The 18,554-nt window shown below is 42.4% G+C and overlaps 1 protein-coding gene across 14 annotated transcripts in view; it reads left to right on the top strand.

The window, feature by feature from the left end:
• The window catches only part of ST3GAL3 (ST3 beta-galactoside alpha-2,3-sialyltransferase 3), a 198,136-nt gene that overhangs the window by 67,875 nt on the left and 111,707 nt on the right, over nucleotides 1-18,554 (top strand). For 9 of the 14 annotated variants that reach the window (XM_049094075.1, XM_049094072.1, XM_049094078.1 and 6 more), the window contains one exon: nucleotides 11,336-11,383. The exons of 3 other annotated variants lie outside the window; for them this stretch is intronic. In XM_049094075.1, coding sequence (XP_048950032.1) covers nucleotides 11,336-11,383 — 48 coding nt within the window. Of the gene's footprint in view, nucleotides 1-10,311; nucleotides 10,431-11,335; nucleotides 11,384-18,554 lie in introns of all 14 variants that reach the window. 2 more of the 14 variants (XM_049094082.1, XM_049094080.1) reach the window with 1 other exon arrangement.

The following is an 18,554-nucleotide window of genomic DNA, read 5'->3' as shown; positions in this document are numbered from 1 at the left end:
TGAAGATTTGGTACTTGATCACACTCACTGCTTCTCCACCACAGATAGGAAGTTCATCCCCCCATTCTTCTGATACAGTTAGAACAGCATTCAGTCCATATACTATGACCATGAAAATGCTATATGTAGATAACAAGGTTACTGTGTTTTCACTGCACATTTTGTTTTGCTTAGTTTTCTGTGTATTTATCACTAATTCAATTTTATTTTATTTTTTATTTTTTATTTTTTTATTTTTTTATTTATGATAGTCACAGAGAGAGAGAGAGGCAGAGACACAGGCAGAGGGAGAAGCAGGCTCCATGCACCGGGAGCCCGATGTGGGATTCGATCCTGGGTCTCCAGGATCGCGCCCTGGGCCAAAGGCAGGCGCCAAACCGCTGCGCCACCCAGGGATCCCACTAATTCAATTTTAAACTCTTCCTCAGTTGTATGAATCTATTCTCCATACCTTCAAACACGTTAGGTGGTCTATCATTTTCATTTTCTTGAATAAAATCTCTCTAGGAGCCTTCTGATGGGCACTACTCTGGACTGTTTGCTCTTTATCCCTACTGCTGGGCTGTGTCTTGGAGTCACTCTCCACTGTCATACTCTTCTGGTGTGTCTTGCTTACTGGATCCCATGGGGGTTTTTTTTGTGTGTGTGTGTTTTTCTTGTTGTTGTTCTTCATTTAGTGGAACATATCCTCTAATAGTTTCCTGAGGAAGGATGCATGAGAGGTAAATTTTTGAGACCTTGCCTGTATGAATCTGTTTTTAATCTCATACTTAATTGATAGTCTGGCTAGGTATAGAATTCTTGGTTAGAAATTATTTTCCCTTAGGGGTACCTGAGTGGCTCAGTTGGTTAAATGTCTGAATTCGGCTCAGGTCATGATCTCAGGGTCCTGGGATCAAGTGTGCGTCTGGGTGCTGCATTCATTGGGGAGTCTGCTTGACTCTCTCCCTGTCTTTCTCTCTTTGCCCCTCTCCCTGCTAATGTTCATGTGCTTTCTCTCTCTCTCTCTCATATGAATAAACTCTAAAGAAGGAAATTATTTTCCCTTAGTATTTTGAAGATATTGTCCCACTGCATTCTAGTCTTTCTCTGTTACTGTTGAGGGGTCTTAATGCCATTCTGATTTATTATTTGCATAAAACCTCTGGAAATTTGACTGTTCTGAAATCTCATGATGCTGTACCTTGATGGAGGGTGATTTTCATATTGTGCTCTACTCTCAGAAGTCCTTTCAGAGGTAAAAGAAAACCCCCAAGCCCTTTAATTATGGAGAGATTTTATTGAGTTACTTCTTTGAATATTTTCTCCCTTTCATTTTTTTCTTCCTAGAACTCCTGTATTCAGATGTCATGTCTCCTAGACTGGCCCTCTAATTTAAAAAGAATTTTTTTCTCTCCTGTTTTCCAACTATTTTTCACTGTACATTCTGAGAGATTTCCTCAACTTATTTTCCAATCTTTTTCATTTCTACTATCGTCTTTTTAATTTTTGAGAGTTATTATTTTCATTTTATTCACTAAACATGCCTTTTTGAAAAATTGACATCTTTTGTTTCATGAATAAAGTATCTTCTCTCTGAGGATTTTAATCATTTTTTTTCCCTGAGATTTCATCTCCATTTGTATCTTCTGTGTTTTCCACTATTGTAGTTGTTTTCCAATTGTTTTGGTCTCTGTTCTTTACATTGGATACTTTTTTCTAATGCCTGGTGATCTCAGTCCGTACTTAAGAGTGTGGTGTCTTGTTTTTAGTATTGTTTGCTCTCCCACTTCCAGTGGTACCTGTTGTGCTCAGCGATTGAGCCTTTGGGGGGTTCTGTGGGGTATTTCAGGTTCTATGTCAGCTTTCTCCACTACTAGCCTAGGATTTAGCTTTCAGGGGGTTTGCTGCATCAGTTCTTGTTTATCTGCTTTCCAGCTTCAAAATCCATTATTGCTGGTGTCTCCTCTCCTATTTTCTTTGTCTTTGTTTACTGCTTTCTGCTTTACAACAAATGATCTTTTATGTCACTTAGAGGGGTTTAGAAGGGAGTGGAGTTATGTGGGTACTTGAAGCCAGAGTACAGCAAACTGTAGTTCTCGCACCCAGTCCAGCTCTTTCCTATTTTGAGGGCACTAGGACTAAAGCTTTCTAGTGCCCCTGCAGTTCCAGACTTCATCTGACACCTCACTCAGTTTCAGCACATGCCTAGTTCTGGGGTCATTCCAGCTGCTTCTGTTGCCCACTCTGGGGTTTATAAGCAGTGCTACCCTCCTTCCCTTCCCCCACCCTCACAGAGGTAGTAGAATTCCAGCTCCACCCTCACAGAGGTAGTAGAATTCTAGCTCCTCCTAGACTTCCTGGTCTCCCTGTGGGTGCCGATGCCCCAGGGGGTGTCCTGCCCCTGCTCCTCAGCCAAGTGCCTTTTGTCTCCTGGATGATATAGCACTTTTTTTCTCAATTCTGTGGTGACTCACTTTTTAAAAATAGTCTTTGATGTGTCAAAGCCTTTTTTGAAAGTCTAAACAGATCGTATCGACGAGTTCCCTTTTAGTCACATGCATTTTTACCTCCTGAAAGAAACCCTAATATATTAATTAGGTATGATTTTAGCTTCCTGAAACCACACACCCCTCACTTGCAATGCTTCAGTGCTTCTCCTAAGCTGTTCCCACCCTACCAGCATAGCCTGTCCTATAAGGTCATTTCATACCAGCTCAAATACTTATCTCTTCCATGTCTTACTAGGTTCTCCCACCAAAAACTCTTCCTCTTGCCTCTGAACTCCTATAGCAACTTCTCTGTATTCTCTTCCTGATGGATGGTTCGTTCATAAACTCTTCCATGTCAGCGACCATGTCTAATCTTTTCCTCTTTCGAGCTTAGTAAGAATCCTATTATGTGTGTTTGAGAAGTTAAATTAATGAAATAGATCTAAGAAACTTCTTGAAATACGTTTACTATATCTACTCTGTTTATTCACAGCCAAGTCTGCAAGCAGATCATTGTACAGAAATGGTTCCCACTGAGGTTACAGGTGTCTTTGCAGTGAATAATTCTGCTGTATCTTTTCATCCATCAGTTTCTTCCACCTCTTGCCACATTTCAATATTCCTTCTTGTAACCAACTCTCACCTCCTATGGCTCGCTCTGTCCTGTCACTCCTGTCTCTTTGATTATTTCACTGATTTCTCTTTCATATACCACATGCCCCTAAATTAATGGGTGGGTTTTATTTTCTGTCCTCAGACCTTTTTTCTCTATCTTCTTTTTTCTTTATCTTCAGGAATCTCATTTATTCAGGTTTTGTATGTTTGGGACTGGGGGGAGAGGGAAGAAATTTAGCAGCCAAGGCTAGGAGGTTAGAACCCTCTGCCCAGGAGAAGAGCTAAGGAGAAGCTAGAATAAGAAACAGCCACATGGCCATTAAAGTATGGGTTCTGCTAATAGACCAATAAACTCTTAAAGTTGAGGCTCTTCTGTAAAGCTCAGTTGGAGAACACAGCTGAGAGCCAAGGTCCAAGAGGGGCCTTCTACTTCTGAGATTCAGACCCTATGGGGTGAGTGGTGTAGGTCCAGCCTAGTGTCAGATCTGCATGTTATACGCAGTCATCAGGAAGGTGGAATGTGCTCTAGAGTATTAAAGGGTGAGGACTGGAAGGTAGAGGAAGTGAGCCCACTCAGACTATAGATGATTCCATGACAGATAGCAAGAGACACAAAAAGGAGAATCTCAACTATAGGGTAAGCCTCAAAGGAACCAAGGAAAAGCTGAACCCTAAGATCTAGTGGAAGTGTGATCCATGGTATAGTTGAATGCCACAGGCACTGGCACTGGAAGAACATTCTGGATTTAAGATAGCTCCTTTTTTTTTTTTTTTTAAGATTTATTTATTTATTTATTTATTTATTTATTTATTTATTTATGAGAGAGAGAGAGAGAGAGAGAGAGAGGCAGAGACACAGGAGGAGGGAGAAGCAGGCTCCATGCAGGGAGCCCAACGCGGGACTCGATCCCGGGACTCCAGGATCGCGCCCTGGGCCAAAGGCAGGCACCAAACCACTGAGCCACCCAGGGATCCCCCAAGATAGCTCTTTTAAGATGTCTTGTTGCCCTCAATGGCAGGGTTGTACTCTCTGCCTCTGAGGCGGGCTGGGTAGGGCCCAACATTAACTCTGGCTCATGGCCTACTGGTCTTTGCTCTTGTTTGTCTGCTGTGTCTCCTTAACTCTCTGAACTCCCAAAGGTAGACCCTGTCTGCCTCATAGATGGATAATGATCAATCTGTGGATTGCCTGTCCCTGGGTCAGGTTCCCACTATGGTCCAGTCGTCAGTGGCCAGAGGAGAAGCAGGGTCACATGGTGTAGATGAAGACAGTCAAGCCACAGTTACCGTCTAGTTGCCCAAGCCCCACATGTAGAAATAATCCTTCTTCCTCATCTTTCCGTCTTGTCCTACCAGTCACTTTTAAACATAGTTAGCATCCATCCCTCTCTTCCTGTTGCCACTGCCTTGGTCAGGGTGCCACGTCCTCTCATCTGGAATGAGTGTTCTCCTCCTTATCTATCTCCCTGCCTTCAGGCTCTCTGCCCTAATCTGTCTTTTACTCCCTTGCCAGAATAATCCATTTCATTCCCACATAGCAGTCAAAGTTGATGTTTAAAAAATAAATCAGATCATGTTACTCCACTGGTTAAAACTATTGAAATACAATGCGGAGTCTTTCTATGGCCTCCTACATAGGGCCTCCCAAGGATCTGGTTCCTGTTTTCCTCTTTGACCTCATTTCCCACCCTCCTTGAATTTTCCGTGTTCTGTGATCCAGCAACACTGGCCTTCTCTCTGTTTTTTAAATGTACTAAGATTGCTATACTTGCTTTTCCTTTGCCCAAGTGCTCTTTTATACCCTTCGTCTTCTCCTGTCTGGCCTGTGTCTTTGGGTCTCAGCCCATATGGCACCTCCTCATAGAAGCCTTCCCGAAACACCCCATCTGCTTCACCCTTGGCCACTGTCACATCACTGAACATTCCTCATACCACAGGTTTGCTTACTTATTTTTTTCATCTCCCTGCCTAAAACATAATTCCTCGAGAATAAGAACATTCTTGTCCTTGCTTATCCATAAGACTGATGTAGAGGAGTTGCTTAATAAATACCTGCTAATTTAACAGACAGTGAAATATCTCCCTCATTACTCTTATTTCCATCCCTCTGTGTTATTGCTTAGCCTTTTATCCCCAACTTTAATCAGATAGAATTGACTGACCACCAACTTTGTGTAAGTTCAAGATGTACAATGTGATGATTTGAAATGATCACCCAACAAGGCAAGTTAGGACGTCCATCAACTCGTCCTAGTTTTGTGTGTGTCTTTGCGTGTGGTGACAACATTTAAGATCCACTCTCGTAACAAATATCACATGTATAGTACGGGATGTGTTTTTATTTCACCTGCATGCAAGATTTTTTAATCACTCTTACATCTCTAGGGCTTACACATGGGAGATAGCAGAAGATACATGTTGAGTGTGCACTGTGACAACTACCTGGTACCCGAATACATACATGTTCATGTATGTTGATCTTTGGAAGCTGCTCCAGCGACTGGAAAGACTGAGCCCCATTCTTCATAGTGCTTTTATATTCCTTTTATCTGCCTCAGAAACCAGACACAGGAAACATCTGACTATAATAAAAGATTTCCAGTAAATTCTAGGTTTCCTCATTGAACAAAGTTGTGCACAGCAAAGCTCTGTTGTACCTTGGTCTGGAATTCTCTTCGGTCACTTGTGTAGCACACCACATGGCTGCCTCTGGCCTGGGAGCCAGAAATAGCTGGAGCCTGGGCTGCTTGAAATAAAAATGACATATTTGTTAGCTTGAGAGGGAGAAGTCTGGATATTCTTGCTCTGTTTCTCGCAAAACAAACTTCTTGATGCGTTCAATACCGAGTTTTCGCTTTCGCTGTCACAGTGGTTGATGACTAAAATGATCTTACATCCTTTAGAATAAACACAGGTAACGAATGACCAAACTGATTCTCAAGTCTGTGCCTTTCATGCTGAAAGCAAAATCCATCAAAACTTACACAAAATATGAATATGTCACTAACTTCCTCCTGAAATTTCCACCCTGTCACTTGCATCTTCCACAGTACAGAGGTGTGCTGCTCTTGGGGGCAGGCCACTACCACTGGAAGTAATAGCTGCAAAAACCCTGACTTTTTCTTTCCAGTAAAACTGTCATTTGCTTACTGCTTACTTTTTGCACATCCTTATCTACTTTATTTTTATTTTAGGTGCCAATTAGCTTGTCCATCTTCCTTGGCTGCAAGACAGTCAGAGACAGTCTCTTATTTGGCTCCCTGTCTCTAGTATCTGGCACAGGACCTGGCACATAATAGGCATTTGATGATATTTGGAGGGAGGGGAGGAAGGAAGATAAAAAGAATAATAACAATAAAAAGCCCATTCTATTTAGGAATTGGAATATAAGGATGACCTCAGTAACTACAGGAAAAAGCTGAACAGCTTTTTGGCATGTACAGTGAAAAACGAAGACAATCAAGAACCTTCCATCCTTTTGCATTGGTACCAGCGAATTAGAGGTTAAAATCCTACACATGGATTAGAGTTATTTTTTTCAGTTTTTTTTATTCTGATGATATAAGCAATACATGTTCACTGCAGAAATTTTGCAAAAACACAGAGTAAAAAACATTACTCTAATTCTGTCACCAGAGACAGCCACTGTTAACATTTCATCTCACTACTTTTAGGCTCAGTTAAGTTTTAGTCTTTTACTTAACTCTTAAGCTATTTTTCTTGGTTTATATTGGAAAGTTTATTTTATTTTATTTTATTTTTTTTATATTGGAAAGTTTAAAAGAGATTATTTCAGGACTGCTTGAGAGTACAAAGAATGTGAATTACAATTGGAATGGTACTTGTTAAATGCAATAAAAATTTGAGATGCTGTTTTTATTGTTGCTCATGTGGGCAATCACCTCCTCAGGAAACTGGTCCTAATCTTCTCCAGGTGGCTGCAGCCTCTAACCTAGAAGCTGTGAGGCCTCTTTTCTTATTCTCCTTACGCTAATTCACGTACATATTTTTATCCTACTAGGAGGAGGCCACACTCGAACCCCTGAAGCCTCACTGCCAAGGGACAGTTAGGTTGACTTGAATTGAATGAAAATCTATATGCAGAATGGAGTTTTTTTTCCCCCCAGCTTGTGAAATACCATTTAGATCACATCACCTTTGAAAGCAAGCAAGGACATTTAATGATTTATTCCTTTGTTTATTTGTTCAATTAATTCATTAATATTTTTATTATTATTATTATTTTAAAAGATTTTATTTCTTCATCCATGAGAAACAGAGAGAGAGGCAGAGACATAGGCTGAGGGAGAAGCAGGCTCCCTGTGAGGATCCTGATGTGGGACTTGATCCCAAGACCCTGGCCTGGGGATCACACCCTGAGCCAAAGGCCAGACACTCAACCACTGAGCCACCCAGGCATCCTTCACTCATTTTTTTTTTAAAGATTTTATTTATTTATTCATAGACACAGAGAAAGAGAGGCAGAGACACAGACAGAAGGAGAAGCAGGCTCCATGCAGGGAGCCCAATGTGGGACTTGATCCTGGGTCTCCAGGATCACACCCCAGGCTGCAGGTGGCGCCAAACCGCTGCGCCACCGGGGATGCCCCCTTCACTCATTTTTTAAAAAAGATTTTATTTATTTGTAGAGAGCAAGAGAGCACAAGCAAAAGGAGTGGCAGAGGGAGAGGGAGAAGGAGAAGCAGGCTCTCCTCTGAACAGGGAGCCCAATGTGGTGCTTGATCCCAGTACCCTGGGATCATGACCTTAGCCGAAGGCAGATGCTTAACTGACTGAGCCACTCATATGCCCTATTCTTTTGTTTAAGAAACACATTGACCACTTTCTATGTGTCAATCACTGAACTAGGCATCACCACCTCAAAAAAATACACACTTCTTGTCCTCAGGGAACTTGAATTGCTTAATAAGAGAAAAAGAGAAGTAACCAGGGATTATAATAAATGACATAACAGTACAGTGATGTCCCAAAGGGGGTGACCAGAACTGACCAGAGAAGGCATCAAGAAGAGGGGATGATTAGGGCGCCTGGGTGGCTCAGTTGGCTAAGGCTCCCGACTCATGATCTCAGCTCAGGTCTTGACCTGAGGGTCATGAGTTAAGCCCTGTGTTGGGCTCTGCACTAGTCATGGAGCCTACTTGAAGGAGAAGGAGAAGGAGAGAAGAAGAAAGAAGAAGAGGAGATAATTGAGTTGGATCTTAATGGAAAAGTTGGAGATTTTTCGCATGCAAATGGGAAGTGAGCACAGTATGTCTGATGTGTGAAGACACGCAGATGTATACCTCTGGGGAAGTAGAGGTAGTTTGGCCCATCTGGAACGTGAGATATATTAAAAATGGCAAATGAAGGAATGTCAGAGCTTGGACTTAATCTTACAGGCTCTGGGAAGCCTCTGAGGGATTTTAATCAGGAGCAAAGCCACAGTGAGGTATATTTTTCCTTTGGAAATAATAGCAGCGGTACAAAGGCTGATGGAAGTGGGCCATTGAGGGTAGGGGTGTGGTTAGCGGCTATCAGAACAACCCAGCGAAAGTGGTAAGCAGATGTCCAGAAAGGCAAATTTATAGAAACAGTAAGTGAACCAGTCAGTGTTTGCCTGTGGCCAGAGGTGGGAACGGGGCGGGACTGTAAATGGACATGAGAGATCTTGGAGTAATGGAGATGTTGAAAAATTGCATGTGGTGATGGTTGCATAGCTCTGTAAATTCTCTAAAAGTCATCGAATTGTACATTTTATTTTTATTTTTTAAAAGACTTTTATTTATGCATGAGGGACATAGAGAGAGAGAGAGAGGCAGAGACACAGGCAGAGGGAGAAGCAGGCTCCATGCAGGGAGCCTGACATGGGACTCGATCCAGGGTCTTCAGGATCAGGCCTTGGGCTGAAGGCGGCGCTAAACCGCTGAGCCACCGGGGCTGCCTGAATTGTACATTTTAAATGAGTGAATTTTATAGTATGTAAATTATACCTCAATAAAGCGCCTTTAAAAAAAAAAGAGAGAAATACAGGGTTCTCTTCTGGAAGGGCAGTAGCATTGAGAGAAGACAGATATGTGAAACATTGATAAAGAAGTAGAATTTGGGGGCAGCCCTGGTGGGTTATATGTGTCTCCCATGAATAAATAAATAAAATCTTAAAAAAAAAAAAAAAAAAAAAGAAGTAGAATTTGTAAGAGACATTGATTTTACCTCACAGAGATAGGATGGTCACCTGTCTGACCAGCCAAGTGACCTACCTGTGCTTTTGCAGTTTTGTAAAAAAAATAAAAAATAAAAAATAAAAAATCAACCCTACCATCTACTTGGTAGGTTTCAAAGCATGTGGATCTGCCCTTAACTGTCAGTGCAGAATATTGCCTCTGGATCCTTATCAAAAGCCATATCCTCCAGCTGTCTGCCACCCTTTTTCTTTGTAAACACTTGGCTGCAAGACAAAATATTTTATGAAGGCTTGCCCAAAGGATCTGTGGCCCATTCATTTCTCTGGGCACGGTTATTCAGTCAATGGTTATTGAGTGCCAGGGGTTCTGCTGGTAATGGAGCAGGGGACAAAGCAGGCAGAGTGTCTGCCTTTATGGGGCTGATAGTCCAGCAGTGGGCACAGATGTTACTTACAGTTAAGATAACTATTGCATTGGATTTCCTTGTACAATGAGAGAAAATGACATCAACCTAAGATCTGAAGGATAATGCTAGAGTGGGAATGTGGCTGTAGATCCTGGTCCTCTATGCATCCAGCTGGCTTTCATTGGTGGTGAATGAACCTTTGAAATATGATCCCTTTTGAGTCTGGGGTATCTGGGGTTGTCTTGGGCCTTAAATTATCTTGGTGTTCCTTATAATTGCTTATTGAACTGTTCATTGGCTTTATGCCATCATTTCGTATGAGCCCCTGTTGGAAGGAATAGCCATACAAGATTCACATTTACTTATTATAGACATGCTGTAGAAGCTACAGTCTTCAACATCATATGGCGCCCCCCCTTTTATTATTAGGACCCACAAGAGAAATTTCTTTCTGATGACTGTTTAGTATTTGCTAAATACTGTTGAGTATTTTGGTCTTTTAGTTGCTCCGCTCTGCTGTGCTTCAGGTCTCCACACATGAGACATGGCATTCTCTTTGAATGCGTCATTCCATTCTTGTTAGGTTTAATCCCTACTTCCCTTCACCTGTGAGTTCTAATTTTTATGTTTTAAGTAGGCTCCACACCCGGCATGGAGCCCAACATGGGGCTCGAACTCACGACCCTGAGATCAAGACTGTGAGCTGAGACCAAGAGTCGGATGCCTAACTGACTGAGCCCTCTAGGTGCCCCCCAGGTCTTGTTCTTTTTTTTTTTTTTTTTTTTTTTAGGTCTTGTTCTTAATGGGAATGTTCACAGCACCCTTTTTTACTTCATCAGCTTTTAATCAGATGCTTTTGTTGTTTGGCAACTTTTTTTTGTCTCTTAGACTAATCGCAGGGAGATCTGTGAGGGTAGAGAGCATGCTTGTTTGCTAGCTGCTGTATCTCAAAGTCATTAATATCACGCCCAATAAATATTTACTGAATGGCCAAATGAATGCACGGTGGTCACCAAATCTTGTAGCTGTTTATTTTCTCCTTTCCTTTGGTGGTTTGGGAGCTCCAGCCTTCCTGATCCTGCTTCTGGCGTATGTGTCCTCATGGCATGCGTGTTGTGTACTAACATTCCCCTGACCATATCTTAACTTTCTTGACTTCTTCATTTTTAAGTTCCAGTGTGTACTGTAAATTCCTGTAGGCCACTCTAAGTCCTTTTGGGAAAGAAATAATCAACACTTGGGTATAAGAGGAGGAAAAGAAAGGGAGAATCAAAGGGGAATGTTAGTGCCTTTAACCAGATGCAGGAGAGATGTTTTCTTTTGCATTGCTTTAATTTTATTTTCATTGTAAGAAGGAAAAAAAATATAAATGTCTCCCCTAATTTGGCAGGAAATACCTCTGAAGAATGTGGGGCCTGTCTCTGCCCTGAGATGTTCTTCCCAGTGGCAGGAGGCGAGGGGTGGGTCTTGGCAGGGCCTCCTGGCCCAGTGGACGGGTGGGCATGGACCCGTGGAAGCTGTCTATGCAGCTAAGTTTCCATCCAGTTGACTTTCCCTCCGGAGAGGGTTTGGGCAGAGTCGGTGGGAGTTGGTTTTTGGTTTTTGTTTTTGTTTTTCCCTCTAAGAAGGAGAAAAAATGAATTTGTCCTCTTGTGTTGCAGATTCAGTGGTTCTTTCCTTTGACTCCGCTGGACAAACACTAGGCTCAGGTACCAATCCTTCCACCTCTATCCTTTGGGCACGCAGCACTTGGCCACATTTGAAGTGGAGCCTGGTGAGGTTGGGCGAGGGAGGTATCTGGGGAGGGCAGTGGCATACCTCAGAATTGTGGGAAAGTCTTCAACTTTTCTGGGGACTCATGGCCTACAAAGTGGGATGCAACATCCAGAAGATTTTGTCAGTTCCTTTAAAGTGGACACTGAAGGGGTTTGGGTAGATACTCCCTCCTTATTCAGAGTGTCCCAGGTTCGTATAAAGGGTGTGTACTTTCTGAGCACATATCCTGGCCCAGAGAGCGGGGCAGAGAGCATGAAGAGACCCCAAACTCCGGGTATGCTAGAGTAGGTAATCATCAGAGCTCTCCAGCAAGATATAGCTTCCTGGGAACATACACCATTGCACATTTACATGGACATCCCATATGCTCAGGTACACACATCCTCCAGGATGACAACCCATGTGCAGGCCAACATGCTCCCTCTCTTCACATGCAGGACACAGATTGACCTGCCCACACCTCTGACACCACATCAGCCAGGCTGGTGGAGCTTGGCTCTCCCATGTCTGAGGCAGTCAGCCTGCTGCGTATCACTGTGCTGTGGGCAGTGAGCAGAGAGACACGTTACTTTGATTCTTCAACTTGCAGCCATTAGGTTTGCATGGGAGCCCCAGGATGACTTGACTTTGTGAGAAGGACACCTCCGGGCATCAGGCCTGCATTTTTAGTTGAAGATGGTGGTTCTTGTATGGTGGGTGCTGCCTGTGAGAGACTTTGCTGGCCTACTGAGGGCAGTTAATCCATTTAGTTGTCCTTGAATGCAGTCGACTGATGTTTCACAAAGCAGCCATGAGGTTCAGGCAGTTGTGGCAATATGGACAAGGGGAAAGGTGAGTTCGGAGAATGTAGTCATGGCTACCATCATTTACTAAGGGCTTACTATGTACCAACGCCATGGTAGGTGCTTTATACACATCTTGTAGGTAGAGAGTGTATCTTTGATAATAGGTAAAAGAAACTAATGCTCCAAAAGGTAAAGGAACCTGTCTGAGGCCACTCAGATCTCTCTACCTCTGGAGCTCATACTGTCCCCCTTGTGATCTTGCTGTCTCATACCTCATAGGCTTGAGATGTATTCCACCCAGATGTTGAGACAAGAGAGATCACTTTCTTTCTTTCTTTTTTTTTTTTTTTAAAGATTTTATTTATTTATTCATGATAGACACAGAGAGAGAGAGAGGCAGAGACACAGGCAGAGGGAGGAGCAGGCTCCATGCAGGGAGTCTGACGTGGGACTCGATCCTGGGACTCCAGGATCACACCCTGGGTGGAAGGCAGGCACTTAAACCGCTGAGCCACCCAGGCTGCCCAAGAGAGATCACTTTCAGACAGAGTAGACAGGAAGTTTTTATATAGACACAAAAGTTGTATCTATGGGAAAAGAATGATCAATTTTATTACATTAAAGTTAAGAACTTCTTATTCATCAAAAAGACACCGTTAAGCAAGTGAAAAGCAATCCAGAACAGAAAAAATATATTTATAACACAAACAGCCAACAGGGGGTGTTTTCCAGAGTGAAGAACTACAAAAAATCAATAGGGATAAGGAAACAACCCATTATTGAAACAAGCAAAAGGCCTGAGTGGACGCTTCACAAAGAAGGAAATCCAGAAGGCCAAGAAATTTGTGTAAAGGTGTTTGATGGCATTTTGCATTGCTACCTAGGGAAAGGCAAATTAGGACTACAGTGAGATACCACAGCACCTCTACCAAAATGGCAAAATTAGAAAAACTTGCTATTTCAGTGTCGGTGAGGCTAGTGTACAGTGGAAACTCTGAGTCTTTACTGGCCAGAGGTTAAGTTGGTTACAGCCCCTGTAGAAAAGACCACATAGTATCTAGCAAAATGTAAATATCTGCATCCCTCATGACCTGGTGTTTCCTCTCATCACTATATTCCCTACATAAATGGATGCTTCTGTAGGTACCAGGATATGTGTATAAGATACATGCACAAGAATCTCTCTGGGTCATTGAATGCAGCTAATGGCCTGGACCGATGCATTTAGCAGCTATCTGAAGACTCTGAAATATAAATGGTAGCAGACAGATTGGGGGAAAAGACTAGAATTAAAAGTACTGCCATACTGGCAGTGAATTTCTCATTTTTCCTCTGATGTTCCATGTCCTAGACTTAGAGCCCTACATCCAGCATTGCACATCAGGGCCCAACAAGAGGGAATTCCAGAAGACCTCTACTCAGGGCTCTGGGGTGGGGAAGGGGCTCTAAGGCTCAGGCAGAGGGGGAAATCTCAAGAATTATCTGTTCCTCTGTCCTCTGATGCCTTAGTCCCCAGAAAGTCCCACGGTAGTGGTGGTGCTGGTTTCAGTGGCAGCAGTCGGGTCTTCAGGCACCTAAAACTAAAAAAGTAAAACCTTTCTCTCTGGTCAGAGGAGGTATAATTCCAAGAAGGTGGGGTGAAGTCTTTTTTTTTTTTTTTTAATGCTTCCCCCCGCCCCCCGACTTCCTGCTGATTGAATTTGGGTACAGTTCAGGAAATGTGTAGCAGAATGTGGTAACTAAGATCCCAGCTTTCAGGCCAGAGAACCAAGAAGGGCAGGCTCAAGGAACTGGAAGCTATAAGGAGAAAGCAGAGAGTAAAGAACTCAAGAAATCAACTCCAGAAAGTTACTTACAACCTTCTGAGCTAACCCCTGAGCTGTACCTGCATGTGTCTGATTCTAACCAACCTACCAAAGACTTTGAGGACTGATCTGAAAGGTAGACCACCACCTAAGACCCAGACTGGACATGGGGTGCGTCCACAGAGGACACACCTGAGTAGGCTTTGAAACTGGAACTGACATTGAAACCACAACCCATGGAAGGCTGGTCAGAACTTGCCACCTAAATCCAGCCTGGTTGAGAATCTGGTAAAACAAAAATGTCAACATTCTCCACTGGATCTATTTATTTATTTTTAAAGATTTATTTATTTATTTTAGGGAGAGAGAATGAGAGAGAGAGAAAGAGAGCGTGCACGCAAGCAGGGGGAGGGGCAGAGGGAGAGAGAATCCTCAAGCAGATTCCCTGCTAAGTGCAGAGCCTGACATGGGGCTTGATCCAAGGACCCTGGGATCAGGACTTGAACTGAAATCAAGAGTCCAACACATAAGCCAACAGAGTGGCTTTCCACTGAATTTAAACAGGACCTAGAGTTTCATAACTTCATATTCAAAATAGCCAAGATATAATCCAAAATTACTCATCATGTGAAGAATCAGGAAAAACTCAACAGAGATGTTGGAATAATTTGACAATGACTTTAAAGTAGCTATTACAAAAACGCTTCACACAGTAAGAACAGACAATATTGAAACAAAAAAGATTAAAAAAAAAAGATTGAAACTGTTAAGCCCTCCCCCTGCCAAAAAAATATATATATTATATATATATATATATATATATATATATATATATATAATATATATAAAAGAACTAAGTGGAGATAAAGGAAAAAAATACAGTAACTGAAATTTTTAAAAAATATGCTTAATAAGAAAATAGAGATGAAGAGGAAAGAATCAATAAACTTGAAAGTAAAGCAATAGGAAGTATTCATTGTGAACAACAGAAGAAAAAAAGAGTTAAAAAGTTGAGCAGAGCCTCACTGACTCGTGGGGCAATACCAGAAGGTTACTGTCTGCCTTTGGAGTCCCAGAAGAAGAGGAAAAGAGGCGCTCAAAGGAATAATGGCTAAAGCTCCCCAGATAAGGATAACCCCTCCCCAGGATAAGCCGGGTTTATCCTGCAAATGGAAGGCTGGTTCATCATTCAAAAGTCAGTCAGTGTAGTCTGCCTTGTGCACTAAGGAAGGTAAACTGTATGTTCATGTTGATTGGTGAAGAAAAAACACTTGACAAAAATTCAACGTCTACTCCTGAGAAAAACTCTCAGTAAACTTAGAAGGGAACTTCTTCAATTGGATATGAGACGTCTCCAAACAACCTACAGCAAACGTCATGCTTTCATGGTGAGAGACTGCCCTCCCCCAGAGATCCGGAGCCACTCCTGCAAGTCCTAGCCAGTGCAGTAAGGCAAGAAAAAGGAACGATGAGAATATGGATTGGAAAGGAAGGAATACAACTGACCCTTCTCATAGGTGACATGATTGCCTACGTAGAAAAATCTCAAGGAATCTACACACACACACACAAAATCTCCTAGAACTAATAACTGAGTTTAGCAAGATGATGGGATATAAGATCAAAACATGAAAAATTAATTGTATTTCTGTATGCTAGCAATGAATACATAAAAATAAAAATAATTTTAAAAATTAACAGTATAGGATGCCTGGGTGCTCAGTGGTTGAGCATCTGCCTTTGGCTCAGGTCATGATCCCAGGGTCCTGGGATTGAGTCCACATCAGGGAGCCAGCTTCTCCCTCTGCCTATGTCTCTGCCTCTCTCTGTGTCTCTTATGAATAAAAAAATAAAATCTTAAAAAAATAAAAAATTAACAGTAGCCCCTCTCCAAACCAAAATACTTATGTATTAACCTAATGGAACATGTATGGGAGCTGTGCACTCGAAGTTGTTCCTATTCCATTTGTTCGTCCCCCTCCTCCCCAGCGTTCAAGCCACAGCCCTGGAAACCACTTTGTTGCCTGTCTTTTCTCCCTTTCTCACTTTTTCTGTCTTTTCCGGGTGTTCCTGTCCAGCCTTTCTCTAGCAGCTCTGTCCAAGGTACCATCCTCTCTTTCCTGGGTAAGGAAACATCTATTGGTCTCCCTGCTCATTGGTTGCCTTCCCAGTAGTCCATTCTCTGCACTGTAGCCAGAATGATCTTTTAAAATGTAGATCAGACATATCTTGTTCCCACTGAAAGCTGTCTGCTGACTTCATAGTGCACTTAAAATAAAGTCCAAACTCCATGACCTGCAGAGTCCAACTTGCTGCCTCCCACTTCGGTTTCTCTTTAATTATCTCAACACTTGCGTGTAAGTCCATTTTGTCCCTCCCTGCCCTGAAGCCATGTTGACATTCCTGAGTCCGTGAATATGCCTGGCCCTTTCCTGCACCAGGGCCTTTGTGCTCAGTGTCTCCTCTACCTAGAGTGCTTTACCCCTGCTTTACGTGACTGTCCCAGGCGTATGTTCACATGTCCTCTCTGCAGGGAGGTCTTCTGGCACCTTTACTGCACCTAAAGTAGTCTGCCCTTTTGACACCCAGTCCTTCCCTAAGAAGATATGTCTTTATTTCTTCTTTGCACTCATCCTTCCTTCAAATTATCTGCTATTTACTTGCATACTGTCAATCTCCCCCAGTAGAATTTGGCCAGGGACCTTGCTGGTCTTGGTCATCACTGTGTCCCTGGTACTAAGAGAATAGTACCTGGCACATAGTAGGCACTCAGTAAATATGTGTTGAATGAAGAGTAGAAAAATAGAAATGGTAATGTCCATGATGCAATACGTACTTAAGGATTACGTTGAAAAAAAGGTACATTTATATAGTGGAATACTGGATAGCCACTAAAAATGATAATACAATTTAATTTTTATTGACACAGAAGATGTTGAGGATATTGTTGAGTGAGCAAAAACAGGAACAAAGAGCATGTATACTAAGGCCATGGCCTTCTAGTAAAATTATATATGCATAGTCACACATGTATTTATGGAAAAAGAGATTTCTGGGAAGATATTCACCAACATATTTGCAGCAATTAACTTTAGGTTATGAGAATTTCAAATGATTCTTCATTCTTTGAAAATCCAAATGTAAAAATATTATTATGTGGTTAATAAATAGCATGTGTTAAAAAAAAATAGCATGTGTTAATCCCATAACAGGGAAAAAAGAAAATGATTTTTGTTTGGAGAGAGGGACTCTGTCTTATTTTAAATAATAATTGTTTGGTGATTATTTGTCCTTATCTACCCTAGTAGGTGGTAAGCTCCATGAAGTTTGAGATATGAACTGCAGAGTGAGCCATTTTTGCTCTCTCTTGTCCCAGCTGCTCTTTTTGACATGTTGTCCACCAAAATTCTCCTGCAGCTTCACTCGAGATGCCCTGATCTGGACACAACTTGCTAGAATAGAGCTGAACTCACTGGATGCCTTGCTCTGGGCATTGCTGTTTCCCCAGGACAGAGGGGAAATAGGTGCATGACCCCTTTGCTTCCATTGGCTAGGCTGGGGCTTCTACCTCCCAGTTGAGGTTCCACTTTCCACTTGGCCACTTGGCGCCAAGTGTGACACACTGGAGAAGAGCTATGCTGTGCTCGGATGGAGGGGACACAGTCCCAGGGGACCATGACTTATCAGGAGCTTCTCACAAGGCCTCTCTCCTCCCCATACCAATGTGCACCATTTAGGATGGGATTTCAGTTTGTGAACTTCTGAGTTATTTTACTGGGTCACTTAATTTAGTCTAGGTCAGTGAATTTTTCTGTGTTTCTTTTTTATAATACTGCTTTTATAATACTGCTTTTCCTATTTTAGTTTGGCTTTGATTAATTGATCCTCCATTATGATTTATTTCCCTGACTTGAGATGATGTGTGGGAGCTGTTTGCATTTTGGCCAACCCCTCTGGGCTTTTGTTGACTCCCATGATTCAAGGGCGGGTGGGGGGAGGCATGGCTAGGGCTTTTTTGACATCACCCTGGGGCAGAGGGGTGGAGGTAATAGATAACTGCCCTCCAAGCAGCTGTTCTCTTAATATGCAGGTCTGCTGTTGTAGCCTCGAAGAGTCAGCGTGGCATAATTTAAAGAAAAGAAGCTTTATAGTCAGACCTGGGTTGGTTCAGCTGGTCCACTTACTGGTTGGGGATTTTGAACACGTGATCTCTGCTCTTTAAGCCTCTGTTCTCTCATCTGTAGAGTGGAGCCAGTGCCTGCCCCTTTGGGCCATGAGATTAAATAGAGAGTGTAGGTAAAATACGGATAGCAGCGAGAGTACACAGTGGGTGCTCGGTAAGCTATCATTCCCCTCACTTTTTCCCTTCCATGTCTGACAGTCCCTTTGCTACTCTTGCCAACCTTCTCCTTCATCCACGCCATGACATATATTACTTATATTTAATATAGTCTAGGACTTTTATCAGAGACTGTGCAATGCCATTCCTTTGGAAATGAGAGACCTATTTCAGT

The sequence above is a fragment of the Canis lupus genome, chromosome 15, assembly GCF_003254725.2.
Source record: "Canis lupus dingo isolate Sandy chromosome 15, ASM325472v2, whole genome shotgun sequence".
NCBI lineage: Eukaryota > Metazoa > Chordata > Mammalia > Carnivora > Canidae > Canis > Canis lupus.
This window is presented reverse-complemented; position numbering and strand designations above follow the sequence as displayed.